Source organism: Montipora foliosa, chromosome 10, assembly GCF_036669935.1.
Source record: "Montipora foliosa isolate CH-2021 chromosome 10, ASM3666993v2, whole genome shotgun sequence".
NCBI classification, from domain to species: Eukaryota; Metazoa; Cnidaria; class Anthozoa; order Scleractinia; family Acroporidae; genus Montipora; species Montipora foliosa.
The window spans coordinates 8,312,672-8,337,248 of record NC_090878.1 but is presented as its reverse complement, the minus strand read 5'-3'; the positions used below and the strand labels follow the sequence as shown (position 1 = coordinate 8,337,248).

The 24,577-nt window shown below is 38.3% G+C and overlaps 2 protein-coding genes and 1 long non-coding RNA gene across 5 annotated transcripts; 1 reads left to right on the top strand and 2 right to left on the bottom strand.

Moving 5' to 3' along the window:
- Positions 1 to 665: 665 nt before the first annotated feature.
- Positions 666 to 6,088, bottom strand: LOC137973672 (uncharacterized). Its single transcript, XR_011117292.1, has 4 exons — positions 6,022 to 6,088; positions 3,755 to 3,859; positions 1,633 to 1,769; positions 666 to 1,254 (listed from the first exon to the last, which is right to left on the bottom strand). It is a non-coding gene; the product is annotated as an uncharacterized lncRNA (long non-coding RNA).
- On the top strand, positions 4,744 to 12,177 carry LOC137973669 (transmembrane prolyl 4-hydroxylase-like). The gene is made up of 10 exons (XM_068820537.1): positions 4,744 to 5,449; positions 6,710 to 6,791; positions 8,028 to 8,206; positions 8,759 to 8,820; positions 9,060 to 9,094; positions 9,384 to 9,534; positions 10,187 to 10,244; positions 10,744 to 10,856; positions 10,966 to 11,056; positions 11,609 to 12,177. The coding sequence occupies exons 1-10, from the start codon at positions 5,156 to 5,158 to the stop codon at positions 11,885 to 11,887; spliced, it is 1,344 nt and encodes a 447-aa protein (XP_068676638.1). The 5' UTR covers positions 4,744 to 5,155; the 3' UTR covers positions 11,888 to 12,177.
- A 496-nt stretch (positions 12,178 to 12,673) lies between these two features.
- Positions 12,674 to 23,984, bottom strand: LOC137973665 (transmembrane prolyl 4-hydroxylase-like). 3 transcript variants are annotated; one of them, XM_068820533.1, is made up of 12 exons: positions 23,870 to 23,984; positions 22,117 to 22,187; positions 20,857 to 20,947; positions 18,497 to 18,578; positions 17,759 to 17,970; positions 17,150 to 17,211; positions 16,427 to 16,461; positions 16,032 to 16,215; positions 14,647 to 14,704; positions 14,196 to 14,332; positions 13,694 to 13,790; positions 12,674 to 13,206 (listed from the first exon to the last, which is right to left on the bottom strand). In XM_068820533.1, exons 1-12 carry the CDS (start codon positions 23,978 to 23,980, stop codon positions 12,784 to 12,786), a joined length of 1,563 nt encoding a protein of 520 aa, XP_068676634.1. In that variant the 5' UTR covers positions 23,981 to 23,984; the 3' UTR covers positions 12,674 to 12,783. The 3 variants fall into 3 exon arrangements, with proteins under 3 accessions (XP_068676634.1, XP_068676633.1, XP_068676635.1); XM_068820532.1 differs by lacking the exon at positions 23,870 to 23,984 and adding an exon at positions 22,426 to 22,717; XM_068820534.1 differs by lacking the exons at positions 22,117 to 22,187; positions 23,870 to 23,984 and adding an exon at positions 21,616 to 21,891.
- Positions 23,985 to 24,577: the final 593 nt, after the last annotated feature.

The window sequence follows — 24,577 nt, the reverse complement described above, 5'->3', positions numbered from 1 at the left end:
AATTTATAGAGTTCACTTCTCTTCATTGTAGTAATTTTGTAAACGAACCGAAAAATAAGCTTTTATCGAAAAATTGGACTACATAGAAATAACTCTTGTTGTCTCCTTATAGTTCTTTTTATAAGCGGGCAAAATCCCCCAAAAGACCTCATTTTTCGCCATTTTGAATTCAAAAAGTAGCAGTTGAAAGCCTGGGAACTAACTACTGTAGCTTGTGATGCCAGGAAGATGTATAGTGCCACTCGAAATATAAGCGAACAACGCAGATGCATAATTGACGCGCTCAATATGCGAATACGCGATTTACGTCTAAAGTTGCGTATCGTATAGCTGTATACACGTTTGTGGCCTTTTATTTACGTACGTAGACAATAGATGAAATTGCAAGACCGCCAACAAGTCGCAAATTTAAACACGAAACGTCGCTTCGATTACTATCAAATTTCGATCCGCAAATACCGGCGATGAAAACATCTACAATACTTGCATTTTTCGAAGTTTAATACCCTCACTCCACCTTGTGTTAAAGTATGAATTCGGCCGATACCAGCGGTGTTAAATTTCATCACTTTTCCTTTCCATGCACGCGCAATTTAAAAGATTTAAAAAAGAGGAGCGAAATTAAAATATCCTGCATTGTTTTCCGATTAATCCTTGACAAAGAGTCCAATGTCGTTTAACTGGCGTTGAAAATGTTAGGGGTATTTGAGTATCGATTACAAATTATCAAACCACTGATTAAATACCCAAATTGTGTAGCACGTAGACAAATTTATAGTTTTCTTTTATTGTTCACGTGACCACGGGCGTGTTATGATGACGTCATATTTAGGGTCATTGGTTTACAAAAGTTGGAAACTGACCGTCCTTGGACACCTAAGTATTAAAAATTGTTTGTATTTTTCACACGTCGGTGAGTTCTTCACGCTATACCTTTTTTCGATCATAACCGTCCAAGCCGAAAAGGCGTAGAGAGGAGTGTGTTGAGTTTGTTCAGCAAAAGAGAGCAAAGTGGGAGCCAACTAAGAACAGTTCTCTGTATTCACCACGAGACACTTCGCTAAGGAGGATTTCCAGCGTCGTATAATCCCGGATTCATCCCAAAATGAACAAGCCAATAGTTCCAAAAGTTCACATCGACTTTCAGACATTTGGTTTGAAGATTGTCCAATAGCGCTTTCGTTGTCCGCGATTGGAAAAGCAGTCTCTCCACCGAGTACAGGTTCGTTCAAATAATAAAAGACGGTAAAAAATCTGGGAAATAAGTAATTATTTTAGACAAAACACTACATACTGCGACAAACGTACTCTCGTGACTGAGGGTCTAAAATATCATTCAAAAGTACTTGACACTAAGACGCTTCTATCTTACTCTTAAATTTTTTCCTCTTTTCACACATTTGCTTAGCATGTATGCCCTTCAATTTGCCATTAAAGATAACAAGAAAAAAAAATAGTCTAGACTGCTTTACAACAGACAAGTACGGTCAAAGTCAATTTTTATGCCAAGAAGCTCAGTACATCAGTCAGTAAGAGTTAAATAATCCAATCACCCAACATGCGTGCAGACAAGCACAGGGCATGCAAGAATCGTTGCGCCCCTTTGTGCTAGTAAGACTGTTGTGAACTTACCTGCATGGAACGCATTCTAAGTTCCCGTCGACATCGTACAAAGTTTCATATATATGACAGCAGGGCAGATTCTTAACTGTCTCATCTTCAGAATCGAAATGACAGTGGTAATGTTGTTTTTCCTCGTACTTTATTACCTGGAATACAAAGGTCTGTTTCAGTTTAGAGCAAGACCACTAAGTGTCTATGCGGCTATTGATTACGAACTTGTGCAATTTATGAGCAATTCATGAGTCGGTCCAAATAGAAACGCAGAAATCACACGTCTACCGCTTTAAATCCCGATAAACTTAAATTTCAAGTGTTGTTCTAAGTACATTGAGAGTACTAGGCTGCTTGGGGATCGCACGTTTGCTATGGCTACACCAAAGTTCTGGAACGTTCTTCAAAGCTCTAGAACGCTCTACCAACTGACATTCATCAAAAATAAATTCTTAAACAATTTCAGTAAGAAGAGTCTCAAGACCCATTTTAAAAAAATTCTTATATATTGTCTTAGTATGAGTTTGAATTTTTTTATTTATACGCTATTATTTATTTATTTATTTATTTATTTATAATTATCTATTTTACTCATGTTCATATTTATTCTTAATTTTTATGTTTTGTTTCATACGCATGAGGTATCACTCATTGAACACGCGCTTTGTAAATCGTTAATTATCATTATTATTATTATTATTATTATTATTATTACTATTATTAATTACAAGTGCAAAGTCATGATAATGGCGCATTATTGTGACAGCATTTTGTTTAATCCTGTTCCAATTTAGGCTGTAGTTGATGAGTGGAACTTAGTTTTTCAAAAGAACAAGCAATCCGAATACAAGAACACGATTATCACAGGGTATTCCGGAATGAGTTTTCAAAATGAATGCGCTAAAAGTAATCACCCATTTTGAAAAATAAAAACGATGGATGTCATACGAGAAGGCAACGTGATCCAGTGGTCAGGGCGTTGGATTCGCACGGGGCATTCTTCGGTTCAAATCCGTGGATGGATTCGTCCCATTCTCGTCCTCGTCACCAGGAAACTCTATGTAGGAGGACATGCGCTGTAAGGTTCTTATAAGGTTATTTGAACCTTACGGCGCCTGCTCACTCCTCGTGCTAACATGAATGCACCAATCAGAGTCACTTTTTATTGTTCTTAACGAAAACCAATGAGAAGACACCTTGTTTCAGGGTTCCCCAGAGCTCTTCCCTCCCTCAGTTATGCACAAAAGAGAAGAGCTCTGGGGTCGAGATTGGGATTCGTCCTTAATTCATTCTACCAAGCCAGGCCCTTATTCCCTTCAGTTTGTTGGAGTTCTAATCATTGTTGTTTTAACTGTGAATTGAATACCTGTGAACTCGTTCTACACATAAATGCACTTACAGCAGGTGGAATAAGTAAAAAATCATTTCCTTTTTCTCACGATCTACAGGCCTTAGGACTACAAGCAACGGTATTGTCGCCGATTTTAACCGCACATGTACAGCTCTAGTTAATCGGTCTCATACCTGAGGAGGGTATAGGGTGTTTTCGTGAGCCGTGATCGGACCCTTTTATTTCTCGTGAAACGTTAATTTCTTTTCTCTTGCATCGTGAATCGTGATTTTATAAATTAATGTGAAGCGTAATTGAAGCGTTTTTTGTTTTTGCGAAATGTGAATTTGCTCCTTCCGTCCGTGAAAAAGAATTATTTGCTACCATAAAAATGAAGAGCTAATCTACCCCATTTCCGGACACAGCTAGTGGCTGCCGTACTGAATCCTTATCAACCCTGACGTCCTGTCAAAGGTCAAAGAATCTGGGGATGAACCTTTCCTAGGTCTTCCCTGTAGGTTTCCACAGTCCCCAGGGTCTTGTGGGAACAGTTTCAATCACAGGCAGCCCAGAGTCGGAGGGTAAAAAATGATAAGGATTTGTATGGGAATCTCGATGACAAACTAAAAAAGATACTTACACATAAAAGTTCTCAATAAAAAAGCCGTACTTTATTGTCGTGGTGATTTTCTCGCTTTTTATATACATGGCTATTTGCCTGATTGAATGCGATTTAAGTGACTTCTCAAATTTCCGGGTTATCGATCGTACCTAAATAAAGGAAAGGTTGGAAAGTAATTTCTAGCTTACCTCACATCTCGCCGATAAAATCACACTTATCCAGCTTCAGTCACGCTCAAACTCTGGCGATGGCCACACGGATAAATTAACCTGTCTTTGACCAAGTTTCAAGGTCTAGCAAGGAGACAAAGATAAAGACAAAGACAAAGATAAAGTGCACAAAGAGAAGAACCAGAGGAGGATGACAACAACAACTTTTACAACAACAACAACTTTTATTGACCCCTTATACTTGAAAAAAATTAATGTACATGAAGTAAGAATTTAAAGCTAAAAGGGGTGTTGGCTTCCTAAAATGACCAGAAAGTTAACAAGGCTAGGAAGCCAAACTACATAGAATAAATTACAACATAAACTTTCTCTCAAAAAAGAAAAAGCTAGTTTTGTAATTTTTCATCCTCCTCAAAGGAAATTAACATTCAACTTCCTCCTAACTTTAAACGGGAAGCAGTTGCAACAGGAATTAAATACCTAGGAAATTTTAATTGATTCAAATGAATTTATCCTGGAAGCCTCAAATCGCATGTACTGTAAAGAAAATCATTCCACCTGAGAATGTTATTGCCTAGTAATCGAGTCAAGAAGTTGGAGGGAATAACAGAGAACTTTTATGACTCCGAGAACACGATCGTGGAACGTGGAATCAAGGAGAATAAACCTTTGCTTTAGGTGGAGCAGTAAATTTATTAGTTATCTTTCTGAAACAGAAGGAGAAAGCTGAGAGCTTATTGAAATACCGTGGTACTGTGATCTTTTATAGCCTACGTCAGCCATACCCATATCCTTAATCGACGACAATCAGTTTAATCTCAGTGTACAAATTCGAGTCACCGAGACACCCACGGCTGGAGACTGAGCCTAAGTTTGTGACTGCGTGCAAAAAATTTATAATTCAGTTTTGTAATCACACGTTCCGAGCGCTGTAACTTTGCAAGGATTTATGCCAGTGCCCTGAATATTTTTTTTGGTTTTTGAAGCCATATAAGTATTAATTTTATGATAGAAATCACTTTTCCAAGCCTTTCATGAGAGCGGAATCGATCTTTTATTGAACGATGCGATGGTCTCAACACTGCGCTGCATTTCTTCAAGAGCAAAGGGTATCGGTGGTTACGAATACAATACAGCAATAACTGAATCGGTCAGTTTAAAGGAAGGAGTGCGGACTGGGAATAAACCGGGTAAAAAAGGAGGGCGATCCTTTTATATGTAATTATTATTTTACAACCAGCAGCATTGTCACGCTAAATATTTAACACCGTTCAAGAAGACATCATTCTTGTTGCCACAGTGATAGATTGTGAAAAAGTCACTACACGTGTAGATCGTGACGACTGCAAGTCATTCGTTGGTGGTGTATTGAAATATATTCAAAACAAACGACATGTTGTTCATTTGAATTGGTACGAAATGGCGCCTCCTCGCGTAGAGGCCAAGAAGTTCGCGAAAGAGAAAGCAAGGAAGAAACCAGCCAAGAAGGAATCCAAATCAACCTTACTTTCATCGACAGCAGCAGCCGCAGTCGCCATAACGGCATTGATAACGATTTCGGTGGCTATTTATTACAAAAATGGATCAGTACGAATTCAAAAACAAAAGTTGAGTGAAACATCAGGGCAAGACCTTCGAAAATCAACTGAAAACGACAGGCAAACTGATGTCAATACCAATTTTAAAATACTTCCTCGACTTGACTGTGTTAAGGTAGGAAAGGAAGTCTTGTACCATTAATTTTAGCCACGGTTTATTTGGTTTAAGTTGAAATATGCTAAGTGAAGACAGTAAAAGGCAGGTTTTAATTATCGTTCATGATTCTCCACTTACATCGAAATACATGTCTCAGTCTAAAACCTGCACAAATTTACCCTTAGTTTAATTACTGCTCAGTACCCAAGTTACTTACCTACAATTTCGAGATTCAGTACGTTCGATACATGTTCAAAAACAGTAACGTAACACTCAACGTGACAGTTATCTTTCGTGACATAACAAAATATACGAAACATGTCTCATGTATCAACAACGGGTGAATGGCGTCGCTACAATGTAATGAACTCAGTGCATCCGGAGCATGGTCCAATGAATTTATCAGAATAGAAGTAAATTCTTAAAAAAATTTGCTACCGCACGCCATTTCTTGAAACTTGAAACTTGAAACTTGATTTCGGTCTTGAAATTTAAACAACGACAACGTAATATAGGTGCTTCAACCACCATAATGCGAGCGTCGCATAATTTCATAACTCCGGATTAAATTTTAATTTGTATTTCCTTACCTCAAGTCTTTTATTATCCTCGGAATCTATCGAGTGGTCTGCCTCGTAGAAGAAGGTTGGTATTCAGTCAATGCCGTTCAACCTCGTTTGTGTGTTTTTCATGTGTGGGGATATGAAAACGAGGCTGTAGGCTGTAGTTTAGGACAAGGGCCAAAACCAAAAGGTCAATGACATGGTCCAGGCTTTGGCAAAAGTCTTGTTAACATAATTTTTTTTCTGTCTCGTTTTACATTGTCACTGTCTATTAAGTCTACGAAAGATTTCAGCTTTCTGCTCCACATTAGTTAAGAGACAGAGGTATTGATGGTTGCAGCCTTACCTTAAACAACCGCTGCACACAGAAAATCAATTAACTGGCGACTTTTGCGCTTTATGGCAAAATGTTATGAGCCCACATAATTTTTCATCGTCCAAATATTCAGCTTGATAGTGATGCAGTGAGGAGAAGAACAATAGAAATACGTTGAAATTAATGTGAAAAATATTTGCCGATCATCCATTTTCCTTTGATTGTGTACTCAGAACCTCTCTTTCAAGGTGAATTTTAATATATCGAGAAAGGCCTATTTGACGAAGATGATAATAACAGTGAGGAGGACGGAGATTACGAACATTATGCTATGCCGCTGCCACAATGATGATTATGATGATGATATTAACTAATGCTCCGGCATTCCCTGGCTTTCAGGTTGGGCATGTTCAAACGCGGAAGCTAAGCCCAGGAAAGGTGCACGAAATTAAAACTCTGAGTTTGAGACCACCAATATTCGGTAAGTGAGCCATAACTTGTTTGTAAATGTTGCATTGATCAAGTTGCAAGTCGTTCCTCGTCGAAAACATGAAAAATGAGGTGCAAAAGACGTAAGGTCGCTTGAAAGTATTAAACTAACTAAAAATTACTGGTGACATACTCGCCTCCCACCAACATGGTCCGGGTTCGATTCCGTTTGGAATGCAAACTCTCTCTATTAGGAGGGGTGTGGAATTTTATTTTTGAGTGAAACTGGTTTTCAAAGGAAGCTTGTGATTTGCGTTAAGACCTCAGTTTAAGCGACGTGAGGTTACGTCATTAATTACCAACGTTACATCTTGTTCAATAAAAGATTAAGAAAACTGTGTTCTTCTTGTTACAGTAAAAAATGATGTGGTTCAGAGAATTAGAGGCACTCATTCATCCAACTTCGACTAGGAGCCTCTTGATACACGAAATAAAAATCATGTTGACCAAGATATATGTCTGACGAGGCCCCACTATGACAAACGGACAAAATCAGAAACATCGAAACAGTTTACTTTAGCAAAGCTGCATCCTCTTTGTTATCAGCGCTTACCTCCTTGGCTTTTCCCGGTACAGATCGGTAACTTAAGACATACCTTACTATAGGAAATTAACGCTCCATGAAATTAAGGTATTGGAAATTAACGCGACTTAAATTAATGCGAATTTAATGGAAAACGACTTTCGAATAAAGAATTTTAACGCGAAAGAGGAGGTAGAATTTCATAATAAAGGAAATTAACGCGATTAAATACGCGAAATCAAAAGAGAAGATATTGACATCACTTCTGATAGCGACAACGATGAAGATGAAATCGAAATATTGTAAACCCTTGCCCTAGCTTTTGTGAAAGATGAAAAACTAAGGGTAAATGGAAAGAAAGAACGCTTGTAGTTAATGTTTTTTAGGTGTCAAGAATGTCTGGACAGTTTCCAAAATTGGGGTTAAGATACTGGAAATTAAGAGCGCGGAAATTAACGCTGCACTTAATTAACGTCGCGGAAATTAACGCTTAACAAAATTAACGCGAATTTTAACGATTCGCGTTAATTTCATGGAGCGTTAATTTCCTATAATAAGGTAGATTTTTTTGTCGTTAGAGTTCTTATATTCCCCTTAGGCATATTGATGGATTCTTCTGTAGATTACATGAAAGATTACTTAGCTTTTACCTTGCCTAAATTAATAGGGCCTATAATTTCACCCCTTTTTATAACTTTTGTTTAGAAATTCCAAACTTTTTATCTGATGATGAATGTCAGACGATAATCAATCTCGCCTCTGGAGAGGGTCTGGACACTAGTGAGGTTCTGGACCCTGTGACAGGAGTCAACATAGAACCAACCAATGAGGAGACATTTCACAGCTGGGACTACAATCACGACGGAGTTATAGATAAAGTCGAGGTAGGAAAGTTCAGCCAACAATAAAATTTCCGATTCTTATGTCTCTGATCATGGAAAAATGGTATATTTTTCTTAGTTCATGATCTGGGGTCCCTCGACAACTTAAGCGCGTGTTTCTTATTTTGTATTTGCATTTTTAGGATATTTTGGCCCTGAATCCGATTTTAGGAGTAATGCAATAAACGGGAAAACTGATTTCTTCTAGACTTGAAATGTGTCACTTGGTGCTGAAAAATGCATGTGTGTCGCTTAAACGTCATATTTTTTATACGGGCGGCATAATCAAAGAGGATTTGACTAAGCAGCGAAAGCAAAAATTTCAAATCAAACATTACACAGTCAAGGAAACGACCAGTTGGCAATACACAACGCGTGGTGTTCAAAACAGGATTTTAACTTGGAAAATCCGTATGAATATATAGAGCCTTAACAACCTGACCACACCGCCTCCTAAGCTGGGATCGTTCAGCCTCGTATTCAATGAACCCTCTTTGCTATGCTTCCATGTTCCCGTGTCATAATTTTCTGACGTTGAACAACTCTTTCACGTAGGTAATGCACAATCTTATTGACCTCAGCGATTTATATTTTTCCGAAGAAGATGTTGAGAAAGTGTGAGTAGTTTTGTAACCGCTAATTTTTGACATTTTTTCCTTTTTTAATTTAGTCCTTGCTTTTTAGTTACGCTCTACATGTTTATTAGGTGAGGAATTCACGGAAAGTTCATCACTTATTTTCAGTGCAACTGAAGATGACGAAAGCGTCATCCATGCCTTCTTAAACCAATACGACCGTGGCAATACAATTTCCCGATATTTAGCTTTCTTAGAGAATTTATATCCTATATTTGCAGGTTTTTTGAGCTCAAAGTGGACAAAAATAACAACGGTTTGTAACGTGGCTTACTTTGTTTACGAATTCTCCTCATGGTTACATATTTATCATCAGCGGATGGACTGTCCTCTAATAATCCCTCTTTAGAGGTAACTCGAGGCTGGGGATTCATGGCAGTTGCATGAACATAATTGAAGACAGACTTACAATCGGTCTTGAACTTTCTCTCGTAGACAATCCTTCGACAAGGCTCGTTGGACACCGAATCAATCATTGGTACTATTTAAAAATAATTTGTGTATCTCTTTTTTCGAAGCTTAACATTTTTGCTTTTTACTTTCAGGCGTTATCGACTTAGGGGAGTTCTTAACAGTAACGACGGACAGAATAATGAGAAGCCTTCATAACATGGCTAAGACGCTTCCTAGAGTACAGAGCCGAAACAGCAGGCAGACATGGCTTGATCATCGGAAAATCATAGGTCTGAATGACAGGTAGAGTGGCCGGAATTAAGAAACCTTCAGTTTATCAGCAAGCACGATGTAATAGTAACTTCCGGTCACGCGTAAGGGGCTACATAGTTGTCACATGATTCTGTCAACATAGTTTTTACTTTGTTCGCTGTTCTAAAATAAAACAGTTTGAGTTCACCTCAATCAAAGTAACAGTTTGATCGGAAATACATCCACACTTCAAATAACCCTTCTGGTTTCTAGGATGGCCCAGGAGGGTCACAGTCCAATTTTAATTTTGCACAGTTCAGTTTTGATTTTGTGAGTCGTCACCAGTTCTCTCAAAGGTCACAGGTCAAAGTTCATTGTTTTACCAACACAGAAAGTATCCTGAACATTCATAAACGCTAACCTTAGGCCTAATTAAAAACAAAAGCTTTTAGGCCTAAGGCTTTTATGAATGTTTAGGATACTTTCTGTATTGGTAAAACAATGACCTATAAACTGGACTGTGAGAAATTAAAACTGGACTGTGACCGTCCTGGGCCATCCTAGGATTCTTCGTGAGCTTCCTCGCCACTAAATATCCTTAATGACATATTATAAAATTGTCATTGATAATACTGACAATTGTGGCAAAAATAAACAGAATAAGCTAAATAAGTTTTGCTGCCTTTCATTTTATCATTTTCAGAGTGGCAGCCCTAACAAAACTTCCCAGAGCAGTTATAGAAGAAAGTGAAGAACTTCAGGTAACAAACACAAAGAATAAAAAAAGCAAAATATCTTAATAACCGAACATTACGTTGCGTTATGTGTTTTCTTTTTGCAACACTCTTCAGGGAGATTTGGCCAAGTTCAAGACAGGATAGAAGAGTTTACAACGGACAAGAGCCCTTTTGAGTGACTTTCATATAACCTTGAAAAATAAAAGTAAAAACAGAACGTCAACGAAAATGCAAAACACTTTATTGACTTCTCGAACAAAAACAAACCAGCGCGAGTCTTCATTGGCTTAGCGAACGCGGATGCAAACAACGTCATCTCTCCGTGGAACTTTCTGAAAAGTTTCTCTTTGACGTCATTTGAAATGCAGTAATGTGATTGGGCAATCGAACTGTTTACTGCCTATATTAGGAGTTTAATTGGCAGGAATAAGGGGCCGACCATTTAACTCTTGAGGAATGTCGCAAACTGCGGTCGCAACCCGCGAGTCAGAGCTGAGTTTTTGTTCCTGTATTTCCGAGGCAGGTTGTTCACTATCACCCGGAGGGACATTACCATTGCCATCATGACTCACAGGAGATAGATCCCAAAGTTCCGTGCTGTGTCTTCCGTGACAAAAGACACTGTCGCCTTTGCCGGTATGTTGAATTATTACAAGTTAACTCCGCCACAGAGTAAACTATCTATCGGACAACATTAGTTTAGGAGACGGAAATAATGTGGGTGTGTAACTTTTCTTTTTCGAAGGTACATAACGGTGCTTTACTTTCTGAATGACGTGGAGGAAGGAGGCGAGACGGCGTTTCCAGTTGCAAATAATGAAACTTTCAGTATCGAGGTAAGAATTTGTGCGAACCACACATGTAGAGAAACATTTTGCACTCAATCTCCTGGTATGTACAGTTATTCATATTTCTTTGGCCACTACCATCAAAACAAGACTAATTTTCACTCAGTTTGAGTCATGGTTTAGGCACTTTTATCACTGCGGTCTCTTTCGAAGCAAAACTTCCCCCATTGTTTGAATTCTTCAATTGACTTGTGCCTTAATACGGAAGGACGTGTATCCTTCCAAGTCTTAATGTTTTCATTCTTGCAATGAAAGTACGTTGGAGTGATGACGCCATTTGGGGATTTAGGGGGAAAAAGAGAAACGTAGCCTAGTTGAACCGGCTGGGGAGCAAGAAACAAAGAAAAAGTACGTAGAGAAGTAAGGACACATTACTTTTCAGGATCCATGCATATCGGAATTTCTATCGTGACGCGAAGAAAATAAATGTTTACCTTAGGATACTACTATCAGGAACAAAAGAACACTTACATTTTTTAGGTGTATATGGGAACGTGACGTCTACGTCTTCGTCACATTGTTCGATTTTCATTCTTGCAGGCGTGGACTCAGATCACAAAATATCGATGCGACTTGAGCAAACATTGTCACAAAGCCAACTTATTTGTGAGGCCACGGAAAGGAACAGCGATCATGTGGTACAATCATCTGCGAGACGGCAAGACGGGATGGCACGGCAAACTAGATGAGATGACATATCACGGGGGATGTGATATTATCAAAGGGGAGAAATGGATTGCTAATAATTGGATTAATATATTGGGAGATTCACGAGAAAATATGGTGTCTTACAAAAACCCCCGGAAAAAGATTACATAAAAATGCTAAACTGTGGCCCATGTACCTAGCAAAATACGTTTTGCAGATACCGTAAGGTGATATAAGGAAAACGCCCCTCGTATATTTATTTATCAGTTTGTTTACATTTAAATCAGTAGCTGGTTTTATGAAATCTTAACCCTGGACTTGGAAATGTTATTGAATTACGGGAAACTTTCATGATAACTATCAAACTATTTATATCTATGGTAAGTTTAGCCTCGAGCCACAAAGTTTATACGACGCATGCTTAACACATTCAGGGAAATAAAAGAGGTTTATTTTGGCGACACACGACTTTAAATTTTAATCTTAAAAGTATCTGATTGAGGCTTCTTTGGGTTCAATTATTTTTGGTAGGATGTTGTGGTAATCCCAGTTGGAGGATTACAATTGGAGTCAATTAGAGTTAGAGTAATATACAATTGGCGTGTATTCGGTAAACGATTTATGGATCATCAAATGCAAAGGTAGATGTTACCGTCGGCGATGTTTAAAATGTTTCTTCTGACGGGATTTTGGGACACGCTAAGAAGATTTCTGAAACAAGGCATTTAAAATTGCTGTTGGTAAACAGACCGGTAATACGTTCGTGTTAAACAAAAAAGAAGTTGCTTAATTCAAAAGGCTTTTTTTATCAAACTGTGGCCCTTTGTCTTTGCGATGCGAAGTATTAAAATTTGTATCAACTGAACTGATAGACAAGTTGGACACCTTAGAGAAATGCAAGGTCATGCGAGGGTACAGAATAAACCCTCGGAATAGACGGCATCTTTCTCACAATAGTTGGTTTGAAGATTGTGGCCTTTTATTTTCTTCATGTCTTTTTAAAAATCTTCTTTAGCCTCATTTACTTTGTTATCGTTCGTTCCATGGCTCTTTTCCAACCTTTTTTTTTAGTGTTCTTCTCTTTCGCTATCTTCTTTAGCCTCTGTTTTATGGTCTCCCTTCTCGCCGTGTTTCTCTTCCACCATCGTAGTTTCCTCTTTTCCATTAGTTTGTTCCTCCCAAGTCTCTTTGCTCATCCTCTCTTGATATTCCTCTTCCATCAGCCTAGACCATTTCCAAAGTTCCAAATCTGTTTCTCTATCCAATCCTGCATTAATCCAGTTGTTCGCCGCCCATTTTGTTCCCTCGATAACGTTGCAGCCTCCATGATAGCTGGCTTGATCCACAGGCCCCAGCCAACCGGTTTCATTGTTAACAAAGTGATTGTACCAAAGTAAGGCTGTGCCACGTTTTGGTTTGTAATAGAGGCTTGAATCATAACAATGTTCAGCTAGATTACATTTGTTTAAATCCCCTGTAATGTAGGAGCTCTAAAAGCCAGGAAGACAAAACAAGGTTTGCGGTTAGGACGCATCGCTGTTGCGATGCTGTGGTTTTTGTGTAATTAGCGAAGTCGTCAAAGTAAAACTGAAAAGAGATGGGCAAAACTGAATAGAAAGAAAGGGATGAATGAGAGGGAAAGTGGAAGATAAATATTGAGTTTAATTCAACGGTAGCTTCTTGTATTTTTTTAGGGTAAACCTAACTCTAACCTCTGTATGTGTGGGAGGGGTCGGTGTCACCAGTAGAGGAGAGGGGGAGAGAGTGATTAGCCTCGTGTGCAAATGTGAGTGTGTACCTTCTATCTTTCTAATGTGTAAATTATACATAGAATTCAGCTTCCAGATACTTTTAGATTTCAAAGACCGAGCATCCTCCTGTTAACGTATGTTAAAAAGTTCGCAACGATACTGGGTACAATCAAGTGTTGTTTATTCCGTCGAAGCTTGTCCAAAATAATTGAAACTTTTCAGATACCTTTTGTTCTGCAATAGCGCTTTTGTTGTCCGCGATTGGAAAAGCAGTCTCGCCACCGCGTTCAGGCTCGTTCAAGTAATAAAAGACGGTCGCAAATCTGTGAAATAAGTAATTATTTTAGAGAAAGCAATACATACTGAGACAAATGTACTCTCATGGCTCAGGGTCTAAAATATCGTTCAAAAGTGCTTGACGCTGAGACGCTTCATTTTACTCTTAATTTTTTTTCCTTTTTCCACACATTTGCTTAGCATTTTTTCCGTTCAATTTGCCATTAAAGGTAACAAGGAAAAGAAAACAAACGATAGTCTAGACTGCTTTACAAAAGACAAGTACGGTCGATGACAGAACGTAAACGTTGGCAAAGTCAATTTTCATGCCAAGAAGCTCAGTACATCAGTCAGTCAGAGTTAATACAATCACCCAACATGCGTGTAGACAAGCACAGGGCATGCAAGAATCGTTGCGCCCCTTTGTGCTAGTAAGACTGTTGTAAACTTACCTGCATGGAACGCATTCTATATTCCCGTCGACATCGTACAAAGTTTCATATATATGACAGCAGGGCAGATTCTTAACTGTCTCATCTTCAGAATCGAAATGACAGTGGTAATGTTGTTTTTCCTCGTACTTTATTACCTGGAATACAAAGGTCTGTTTCAGTTTAGAGCAAGACCAGTAAGTGTCTATGCGGCTATTGATTACGAACTTGTGGAATTTATGAGCAATTCATGAGTCGGTCAAAACAGAAACGCAGAAATCACACGTCTACCACTTTAAATCCCGATAAACTTAAATTTCAAGTGTTGTTCTAAGTGCATGGAGAGTATTAAGCATCCCAAGCACAAAAGGACCATTCTTAAGTTTGCACGCATAGTAAATTCCCATACTGATTTATCTACAGCTTTCTAAGTCTATTCTGTTGATAGGACGTTTAAAGGCATCTAACAAACCTGCATGTTTTCACTGCTCCAAATCATGTCCTTCGGAAGTTGAGTGACTAAATGTATCCTGAAAATTTGAGTATTTTGTCAATATATCGTGATATAGTATGCAATTTTTATTTTTCAAACATTTAGACGTTAGTGGTAACCTTTTAAAAGATACTATGAGGAACATCAAGTGAAGGTAAGGAAACGGATTCTCGTGGTGGGTAAGTTGTGGATTATTACAAAAAGTCCACATCTACGCTTGGGGATCGCACGTTTGCTATGGCTACACCAAAGTTCTGGAACGTTCTTCAAAGATCTAGAACGCTATACCAACTGAAATTCGTCAAAAAGAAACTCTTACACAATTTCAGTAATTAAGCAGAGTCGCAAGACACATTTTAAAATTTATCTTATATATTGTCTTAGTATGAGTTTGAATTTTTATATTTAGATGCTATTATTTATTTATATTGATCTATTTTTACTTATGTACACACTTATTCTGAATTTTTGGGTTTTATTTCATGAGGTAACTCTCATTGAACACGCGCTTTATGAATCATTTATTATTATTATTATTATTATTATTATTATTATTATTATTATTAATTACAAGTGCACAGTCATGATAATGGCGCATTATTTTGACAGCATTTTGTTTAATCCTCTTCCACTCTTGATGAGTGGAACTGAGTTTTTCAAAAGAACGAGGAATCATTCCAGCGTATTCCGGAATCAGTTTTCAAAATTAAGACGCCTAAAGTAATCACTCTATTTGATCCAGTGGTCAGGGCGTTGGATTCGCACCGCGCATGCTCCGGTTCAAGTTGCTGGATGGATTCGTCGCATTCTGGTCACCACGAAACTCTATGTAGGAGGACATGCGCCGTATGGCTATTTGAACCCTACGGCGCCTGCTCACTCCTCGCGCTAACATGAATGCACCAACCAGAGACGTTATTTATTGTTCTTAACGAAAACCAATGAGAAGACACCTTGTTTTAAGGTTCCCCAGAGCTCTTCCCTCCCTCAGTTATGCACAAAAGAGAAGAGCTCTGGGGTCGAGATTGGGATTCGTCCTTAATTCATTCTACCAAGCCAGGCCCTTATTCCCTTCAGTTTGTTGGAGTTCTAATCATTGTTATTTTAACTGTGAATTGAATACCTGTGAACTTGCTCTACGCATAAATGCACTTCCACTAAAACAAAAGCATTAATTACATCCTAATACACAGGTTTACACGGCAGGTGGAATACGTAAAAAATCATTTCATTTTGAATCTTAAAAGTAACGACAAATTCCCGATGCAAGAACCACGATCCACAGGCTTAGGACTACAAGCAACGGTATTGTCGCAGATTTTTTTTTACCGCACATGTACAGTTCTAGTTAATCGGTCTCATACCTGTTGCTTAAATCTTCAAAGAAAGGTTTAAAATCAATGTGCTCATAAGGATCCAAAAAAGCCGTGCTACTGTCCCGAGTTCGTTTACTTGAATTTGTTTCATGAATTTTCTCCAGATAGTCCTTTATTTCCTTCGTTTTGATTTCTGAGGTCAAATTTGCAAATTCATCGTATGTAATTACACCTGCATGTAAAACAGAACAAATAAAGAATTAAAGAGACAAGATGAGGTTTAAAAATGCCAGGGAGAATAAGTGTCTTAAAAAGAAGCTATATGAAACTCTTTCAGAACCTCTTTGAATTTAACCATTGAGAAAATTTTTGGAGTTGGGTTTTCCAGTTGTCTGGACAAAAAGGCAGATTGCAAACAACACAACCGACTATTGGCATCTCACCGTCTTTATTGGGATCCATATCGAGATCGGACATTCTGTAAACGAAAGAGAAAAGTGAAAAATACACCACAGCTTATCAAAAGGACTTTTACACTGAGTGCCGGCATGAAGATGTCATTATCCGGGAACGGAGGGGTGCGAGAAAGAAACAAAGCGACCTGTTGTAAGTGCCCGGGGGGGGGCACTTTAAACTGGGTTAAATGTCTTAAACAGGGTATCAAAGATCGGAATTCTGTCATAAAATGGGTAGGAAAATCAGCGATATTTGTCTTAAACAGAGTCAGGGTATGAGGGGCCGTGCCGCACCTCCCCAACCAGGGATACATCGAGTACCCCCCCCCCCCCCCCGCCCCGGGAGTAAGTGAACCTTGTGTATGATTGACCGGACATGTTCTAGAGATTTGTGGACTTCGTCGCTGTGTGATACTTTGGTGCTGGTATCAGTGGCATTTTCCGCCAATGACGACTAATAACAAAAGGTTCACAATCTAAGTTACTGGCTGCAGGCCCCCTATATTGAATTACATAAGTACCAATATGCAATGTGAGGAGGCTTGTGATATTGAAAATATGATAGCTCAAGCGAGGTGGGAGAGAGGTTTATAAGAATCAGTGTCAGCTCGCCAAGTGAATAAATGACGCACGGATGGCATGACAGAATGCACTGAAATTGTCACACTTAGCAAATTAAGAAACCGTGACATGCATATGAAGTGTACTGACATTTGATAAGTGTCCTCTTCGTTCAACAATACTCGTCCAAGTTCCAACAGCCCCATAGTAACCTATAGAAGGAACGTATGATAAAATTGGGTAAGAAATCGGTTTTGTTGGTAAATTCTTCCTTCATGCTCTTTCTTATTGTTATTATTGACATCCTCGTCAACACGTAGTTGTCTACTGGATTTCGATACTATGGGTTTAATTCCTTAATTTAAGTGTGTCAAACAACAGCATCGGTGCCTTCGCCCCTGCCTTGGAGCAGTGTATCCGTTAGCCATTAACAAGACCAGATAGGATAAAGTAATCGATATCACTTTTCCTACGACGTCATCCGTGAAGGTCTGAGCAATTAATGATGTAATAAAAAAAGCAGCACCTTCTACTCTCCGTTGTTAAGTCATCTTCTTCAACGATTAATGTCGTCAGATATTCAATTTGCTTCAGAATCTTTCCTCGAAAGGCTGTCCCCCCCCCCCCCCCCCCGTGTTTGTCCGGTAAAATTTGAAGCCATGAAATCCCGTGGCGCTTATCTGTCGGCATTGCTTAACTTTACATCACTGAAAAGATTTGAGGCAAATGACCAGGATTGGTTTCCTAAACTATACCAACCTCTGTTACTTGGAGATGTCCGTCACTGTTGGAATCAAAGCTCTTGAAAATCTCAGCAGAATTCTCAGCCAAGCTTTCGTTTTTGGTAGAGTTCACATTGTCTTCAAGATCCAAATTTTGTTCCACGAGTGTCTTTGAACGCTCCAGCCCTGCTGTCTGTGCCATCAAAATTATGTCATTGCATTCTTTTTCCGTGAGAAAATCTTCGATTTCTAAAACGAGGAAGAAGGATTCAATGGGTGGGAAACTGAGAAGGGTAAATAAGCGAATTTGGGAGTTTAAGCAAAGACGATGAAGACAACAGTTACGGAAACGGCCGCAGAGCGATAGGGTTTTTTTTGTGGGGGTGGGGGCAGGGCTGACGCAGTTGGTATTTTGCAATAATTTCTTTTTGGATATCCTTTTACGTAGATCAAAGCATTTTTACACAAGGTGTCCAGTCTGAACATTTTTGAAACTGGTTGTGTCTTCAGAAATTTAATGGCATGCCGCAATATCGATGTAAAATATTCTCCCAATGTTGTCAAGAAAAACGTTCGTGTGTGGATGTTTTTTCGTAAAGCCTTTGACGAAGTATGTAATCAAGGACCTTAAAACCCGTCTTCAAACTGGAGTATCTGGCACAGAACAACGAATTAAGCGCCTCCCAAACGCGTTAATCAACTGGCATCTTTACCACTCATAAGTTATGATCCACCCACACAAAATCATGCACGTGGGGCTGTAAAGAGTACCTACCAAAGAGCGCAGGTCGAAGGCTAAGTGTTTTCACTTTGTGTACCTTTCCTGGCACTAAGCTCAATTCGCGTATATACCCAACCTATTTAAAAGCAAAAAAAAAAAAAACCAACAATATCGATACACTGGATATGAGTAAAAATATAGAGCAGTGGAGACATTTGTCGACTTAGGCATATGTAGATCGGAATTACCACCACTGGAAAGCACTTGTACCAGCTGCAGCAATTAGCGTTATGAGGAGTATTGATAACAAGTCATCATCTCTGTGTTAACGACTTCAGAATGTGGTAAAACCTCATATCGTAAGCTAGGACCTTAAGTAGAACCTGAGACGGATCAAGAGGGGTTCTATCGAACCTTCTAAATTAAAACAGCTAACGTCAAAAACGTGTAAAAATATAAAATAAACACAGTCAATCTTAAATGCAATAAATTCATCAGGCAAGTTAAGACTGTCAGGCTTGGCTCTGATGAACATTCACGACGAAAAGCTCGTTGACTAACGTGACGATGCTGTGGTTCAGCATTTTGCAGAAAGATACCCCCAAGGAATGCTTCTTGTTGATCCCGTCTTTGTCGAAACACAAAATTGAAAAACGATCAAATGGACTACATTTTTATCATAGCTTTATAAATGCAAATTTATATCGTTTTAACCGACGCAGCTTTGTTACATTTTAATGCAAAAAAATGGCATCTAAACTTCTAAAAATGATATTAAAACACGCTGACTTTGCCTCGCGTTTCCGAGGACTTGAAATTTTCAACATTTACGGGAGAAGATGCCCCTGGAACCCCCCTACAGGGGCTCCGAAGGCGGTCCCCCTTCATCGAACCCCCTCTGCTAAAAACCTGGATCTGCCCCAGAGGACATGCACTCGAATGTATAAAGAGACACCATAGCGCGACCCCACAAGAGAGAGAAGCACTCAAAACTCAATTGGTTCGCTTTCTTGTCTTCGATTATGTCAATACTAAATTTCGGGGTGTTTGATGTTTTTCACATGACACTGAGATATCTGGACAATTAATCCTCAAAGCCGTGCATTAACACAGCTGGAAACGGGAACAGCCTGAATACAAATTTGACCAATACAGGAAAACCTAAGGAGCCTTCTAGCTGTTTTCCGGCTCTTTTGAGATAAAAACAGGCAGATCAGAATTTACTTTAATCACGCTTTTGCCATCACTTACGTTGAATAATTACTCAGATTTTTCGGATTTATGAGAGGAAGCAGAAAGCTTATTCTACGCAAGGCCCATACATCAATTACGTGAACAATCGTGGTTTGGTTTTCAACTATTACACTACAAAAAAGTGACTTCTAAAGTGTGACAGCAGGAACAACATATCAACAATAAAGTTACAGTGTGTGTTCAATGAAAGATATTTGGAATCAATACTGAAGACAAAATTTAATGTAACATGAATATTATTTTCGTTTTCTTATTTTAGTTATTTGCTTATTTTGATTTCGTAAAAAAGGCTGTTAAATCGCCAAACCGTAGCCTCACATGCGGAAATATTACGCGGAAATCCTATTTTAGACCGGGGAAGCTAAATCAAAGACATAATCCTACAGTAATCATAAAGCAAAAAGCTCCAGACTTTCTCGAAGACCGGAAACGTCAAACATTTATTCATTTCAAAGACTGTCTGAAATTTTCTTGAAGATGTTTCGATCTCCTAAAACAATTGACTGTTGACCGCACGAAAAACGACATGCTTGTATTTTACGTCATTTGAAAGTGGGAAAAGTACAATTTTGACCGTGAAGTGAAAATTGCTTTCCCTTTCTAGAGCAAGACACTAACTACTTAATGTCGTGTTTCAATGTCGGAAAGTGCGACCATATGCATACAGTACACTGAAACGTATATAACACATCGGTAGCTTAACGAAAGTTTCAATTCCGTTCAGACAAAACGTCAAGGCAGTCCACGATCGAAGACTTCCATTTTGCAGATGAAATAATTCCACAAATTTACAGAGTCCAAGCACAATATTGCTTGTTTGGTAAAATGAGGACCTTTTTTACCCGGAAAATGGTCTCGCAAAAAAAAAAAAGTAACTACAGCCGGCAGCCGTGAACGTTTAGCTTCTCACAACAAAACAGTGGCGGTTTTGTATAATTTTGTTTCGGTTTATTTTTTATTTCAAAAGTCATAATGCAAACAGTGAAAAGGAAATCATCATCAAACAACGAAAAAAAAGTGTACATGTACTCAAACGATTTCATAAAAGAGTTACCATTTAAATTTTAGCAGTAGAAGTTTACCTCAAGTCAGGTTTCACTTACACAACAAAGCGTGAGGGAAACGCGAGAAAGATTCCATGTGTGTATCATTATGGTTACCTTTATTGGGTCCAGTCTTGTTAATAACGGCAATACATCTCCATTTTCTGATACTTCTTCAGGTTTATGCAGAGTCGGGCTTTGTTCTTTTCTGTGAGTTGACATAAACAAAGAAGAAAGCAGTATTGAGATAACAACCTGGAGAAGAACAACAAACGAGACTCGAAGCCAGCTTGGTATAACAAATCCAAAATTGACTTTATGCATTCTTGATCACGTCTGAGCTATTCGGAATATATAATGACGAGCAAGTTAACAACTGGCGGATTTGTTACAACCTACAACTACTAGCAGTTGCAGTTTTTTCTTTCGGTCGACCGAGACCAAATGGTGAACTAATAATCGATTGCACGGTATCAATTATGTAAAAATAGGCAGAAGATGCTCTATGTGTTTTTCATCTGTTTAAAAAACAGGTGTTCAAAGAGATGTCAATGTTGGATCATTTCGGTAGTTTTCGTGTTATATATACCTTAAACATTCTTGAATTTAAAAATACAATAGACAGATAAAGTGCATTTGCCGTACTCACCCAAGGTAATGGGTATAGAAGTAGCCGTAAGACGACAAATTGCCACAATTGCAATGATTGATTGTATTGAAGTTGAATAGTTGAACTCGCGCCTGAGACAGTCAATTAAAATCACACTCATATACATACATACATGTATAAGCGGCGAGTCTAAAATCTTCAATAGTACGATGAGATAAACGGGCGTGAATAGGATTAAAGTATATTTGCTGCGCTTTGTTTTTTACCTTTTAACAACAATAAAGTGATCGATGATGTCAAGGGGTGGTAAGAATCCGACTACAGATTTGACTCGGGCGGAATCTAACCAAAAAGTGAAATACATTACAATAAAAGTGATCTGCAGTGTTCAAAAGGTCAGTAGAGAAGACCACTCCGCCGCTGCAAGGGGGTGTTTTTCGATTGAACTTGAGTGACGCCATGGCGTCCATGTTGGTATAATGAACAATAGCGAAAAAGTATTTTGGGAATTTGTCTCTATTATTATGCAAAACGCGAGCGACATTTTTCTTTTGTTTTGTACATCAACATGGCCGTATAATCACGTGAGTGCAAGCTAAGACATTCTTAACGTTCTAACCGTGCAGAGATCCAGATCCTCACGACATCCACGTGTGTTCATTGTTTCAAATCGAGGCTCCCTTGCTCAATGCTATTCGACTTCACAGTCTCCGTTTCTTCAATTTCTTCAATAATCGATCGATAAGCTTTGTAAAAATGATCCTTACCCAAACTCTGACCCTGATACCGTGTCTGCATTAACTTGAAACAGTAGTGACGTTTTGTCCCGAGGCTGACACTGAGAAAAAAAATGTAACACATAAAAAGCAAAATGATTCATACTCGTTCCCAGGGTCTTTCATCGCCCCACCGCGTTTGCAATTAATATAAAAGAGCTTTTGTTAGAATGGCATCGCTATAAAAGTTTAATTGGCGGGCTTTGCTGTGATAGCTTTTTTTTTCTTTGAATGTCAGCTGTATAAAGACACAAAATTAAAGTTCTCGACTAATCCATAGTTCGCTGGTTTAGCGTATACCTTTGAATTGCTTGTCTTATTCGTCGTCGTTTCCAAAGGCGTTAAATCCACCTGACAAACTGTTGAGTTGCCGAAACGCTCAACTTTGTCAAAAAACTCTTCATGAGCTGATATTGCATCCATAACAACGCCAAACAGCGTGAAATAAACCCAAGGATTATGTACCATATCGAACACGATGAAGGGGATTCTCTTTCACCTTCTTTCCGGAATAAACTTACAAACACCGAGAAAGTGACAATTTACATGTGGAAACAAAAGAGTATTAAGCGAGGTTTATCGGATACCCTAATGTGATTTAAGTTCTTGATTGCTTTAATGCTTGCCCGAAAACTTCATTTCTGTTTATTTTGGATGACGTTTTTACCGACCATGGATAATTATTTCACCTCTTCTGTCGACACAACGTCTTCTTAATCATGATTTGATTCATTACTTTTAGAGATAGCTTTGTGATGTTTGAATTAAGCAATAAACGTTCATTGAATGTTTATCGTTGAAATAATTTGTTGAATAATTGGCGGTAAAGATGGAAGGAACCTTAAAATGAAGTATGGAGTCGACTAAATCAATACTTATAGAGAGCATATTTTTTTTAAACGTGCCTTTAACCCGAGGTACTGCGGCTCACATTCAAAAACATGTCTTTCCAGATGCTTCCTTGAAACTTGTTTTCTTATTTTATTATTTGGCTTAAGTTGTTAGGCATTTAACTTTGACGAGATCTTTAACAAAAGTTGCAAATGAATGTGGCAGTGGAGGGATTTAACTATGTTAGAAAGGGTCCCGTTTTTTAAAGACGTTAATTTCAATCTTATTCCGTAAATATGTTTGACGCCAGTTTGATTTGTGTGAATAGGGTTATAGTGGCAATGATCAACACTCTAATTTTAAATTCATTTGGAAAGGAATCATAGGCACGTATACCCAGTGATTCTATACATGACACAAAAAATTGGAGCAATGTGCTAAGTTTGTATTGATGGCAAGTCTGTTTTTCCACGAGACACTGTTTAGAAGATGTAGTTACTCTTAGTGTCTGTGATCTTGCTATTCGTACAAGTTTAAGACTTACTGGTAAAGAAAATTTCAGAGAAGGTCTATTATTGACGCGCTTCCTGCTTCATGGAGATATATTAAGACTTGTGGTTGTTTTGAAAAGAAGAGTTATATATTTTCGGAAAAGTTGTTTTAACCTTAAACGGCCATAGAGTAAAGTTAGAAAAACCTGTATCTTCAATAATGACGTAAAAAAGTGCGTTCAAACTTAGAAGTTGACGAGATTTAATGAAATATAATAATGGTAGTCTTTTTTAATAGACAAAAGTCACTTTCCCTTCGAGATTGCCATACTGTAAATCGCGCCGCCGCGGGATTTAGTATAAGGTTTTGCTTAGGTATTTAGCAACAAACATGTTTCTTTAAAAAAAAATTGGCCACGTACCTTGCCAGTTGTGTACGTTTTGTCAGAAAAGAAACGAATCTGTAGAACATACAATGCGAATTTTCTAGCCCATTTTAGCAATAGTATTTGAAAGATGGGAGAAAAAGACATACCTTTCGTTACGCAAAAAAAACTGAGACTGTCATCGAGGAATCAAAAGACAAGCGATTACTTCAAGACCGTCTTGAGGTAATCGTAAGCGGCGCTATGTGGAAGAAAAGTGTACGATAAAACACCATATCATGGTACAGCCGACTTGGTAATTACCTTGAATTTGTAAATATCTTTTTCTGTATTTTTAATGTTCGTTTCTTATTGTTCTTTTCTTCTTCGAGGTCAAATTGAAGGGTAGGCGTCAATGTAGCCGAATTCTGAGTGTTAACAGTTGTATCTGTGAATCTACAAATCCATAAAGACAAAAAATAAATAAACTGGAATATAAGAAAAGACACAAAAATATGTTGTGTGGTAGTAGATCAGAACAAATGAGGTAAGAAATTTGGCAAAATACATCCCTGATACACTCATGCCCACTTAAACCAGTTTAATAACTGTAGGCGGACAACTTTGTACAGCCGAAAGTATATTTTGAATAAAACACGGCTTTTCGAGATGACAGGTTGATCGCTCAGTTCCGCCATCATTTGAAAGGAAAAATGATTTTTATCGTCAAATTATAAGATAAGATTATAAAACGTAAATTTTGAA

Coding starts and splice junctions, on each gene's coding strand:
- LOC137973669 (XM_068820537.1), top strand. CDS start 5,156: ATGGCGCCTCCTCGCGTAGAGGCCAAGAAGTTCGCGAAAGAGAAAGCA. Junction 9,095..9,383: donor AGTGGACAAAAATAACAACG/GTTTGTAACGTG, acceptor TTTTACTTTCAG/GCGTTATCGACTTAGGGGAG. Junction 11,057..11,608: donor ATGAAACTTTCAGTATCGAG/GTAAGAATTTGT, acceptor TCATTCTTGCAG/GCGTGGACTCAGATCACAAA.
- LOC137973665 (XM_068820532.1), bottom strand. CDS start 22,593: ATGGTACATAATCCTTGGGTTTATTTCACGCTGTTTGGCGTTGTTATG. Junction 16,462..17,149: donor GAAGAGGACACTTATCAAAT/GTCAGTACACTT, acceptor TTTCGTTTACAG/AATGTCCGATCTCGATATGG. Junction 14,333..14,646: donor GGAGCAGTGAAAACATGCAG/GTTTGTTAGATG, acceptor TTTGTATTCCAG/GTAATAAAGTACGAGGAAAA.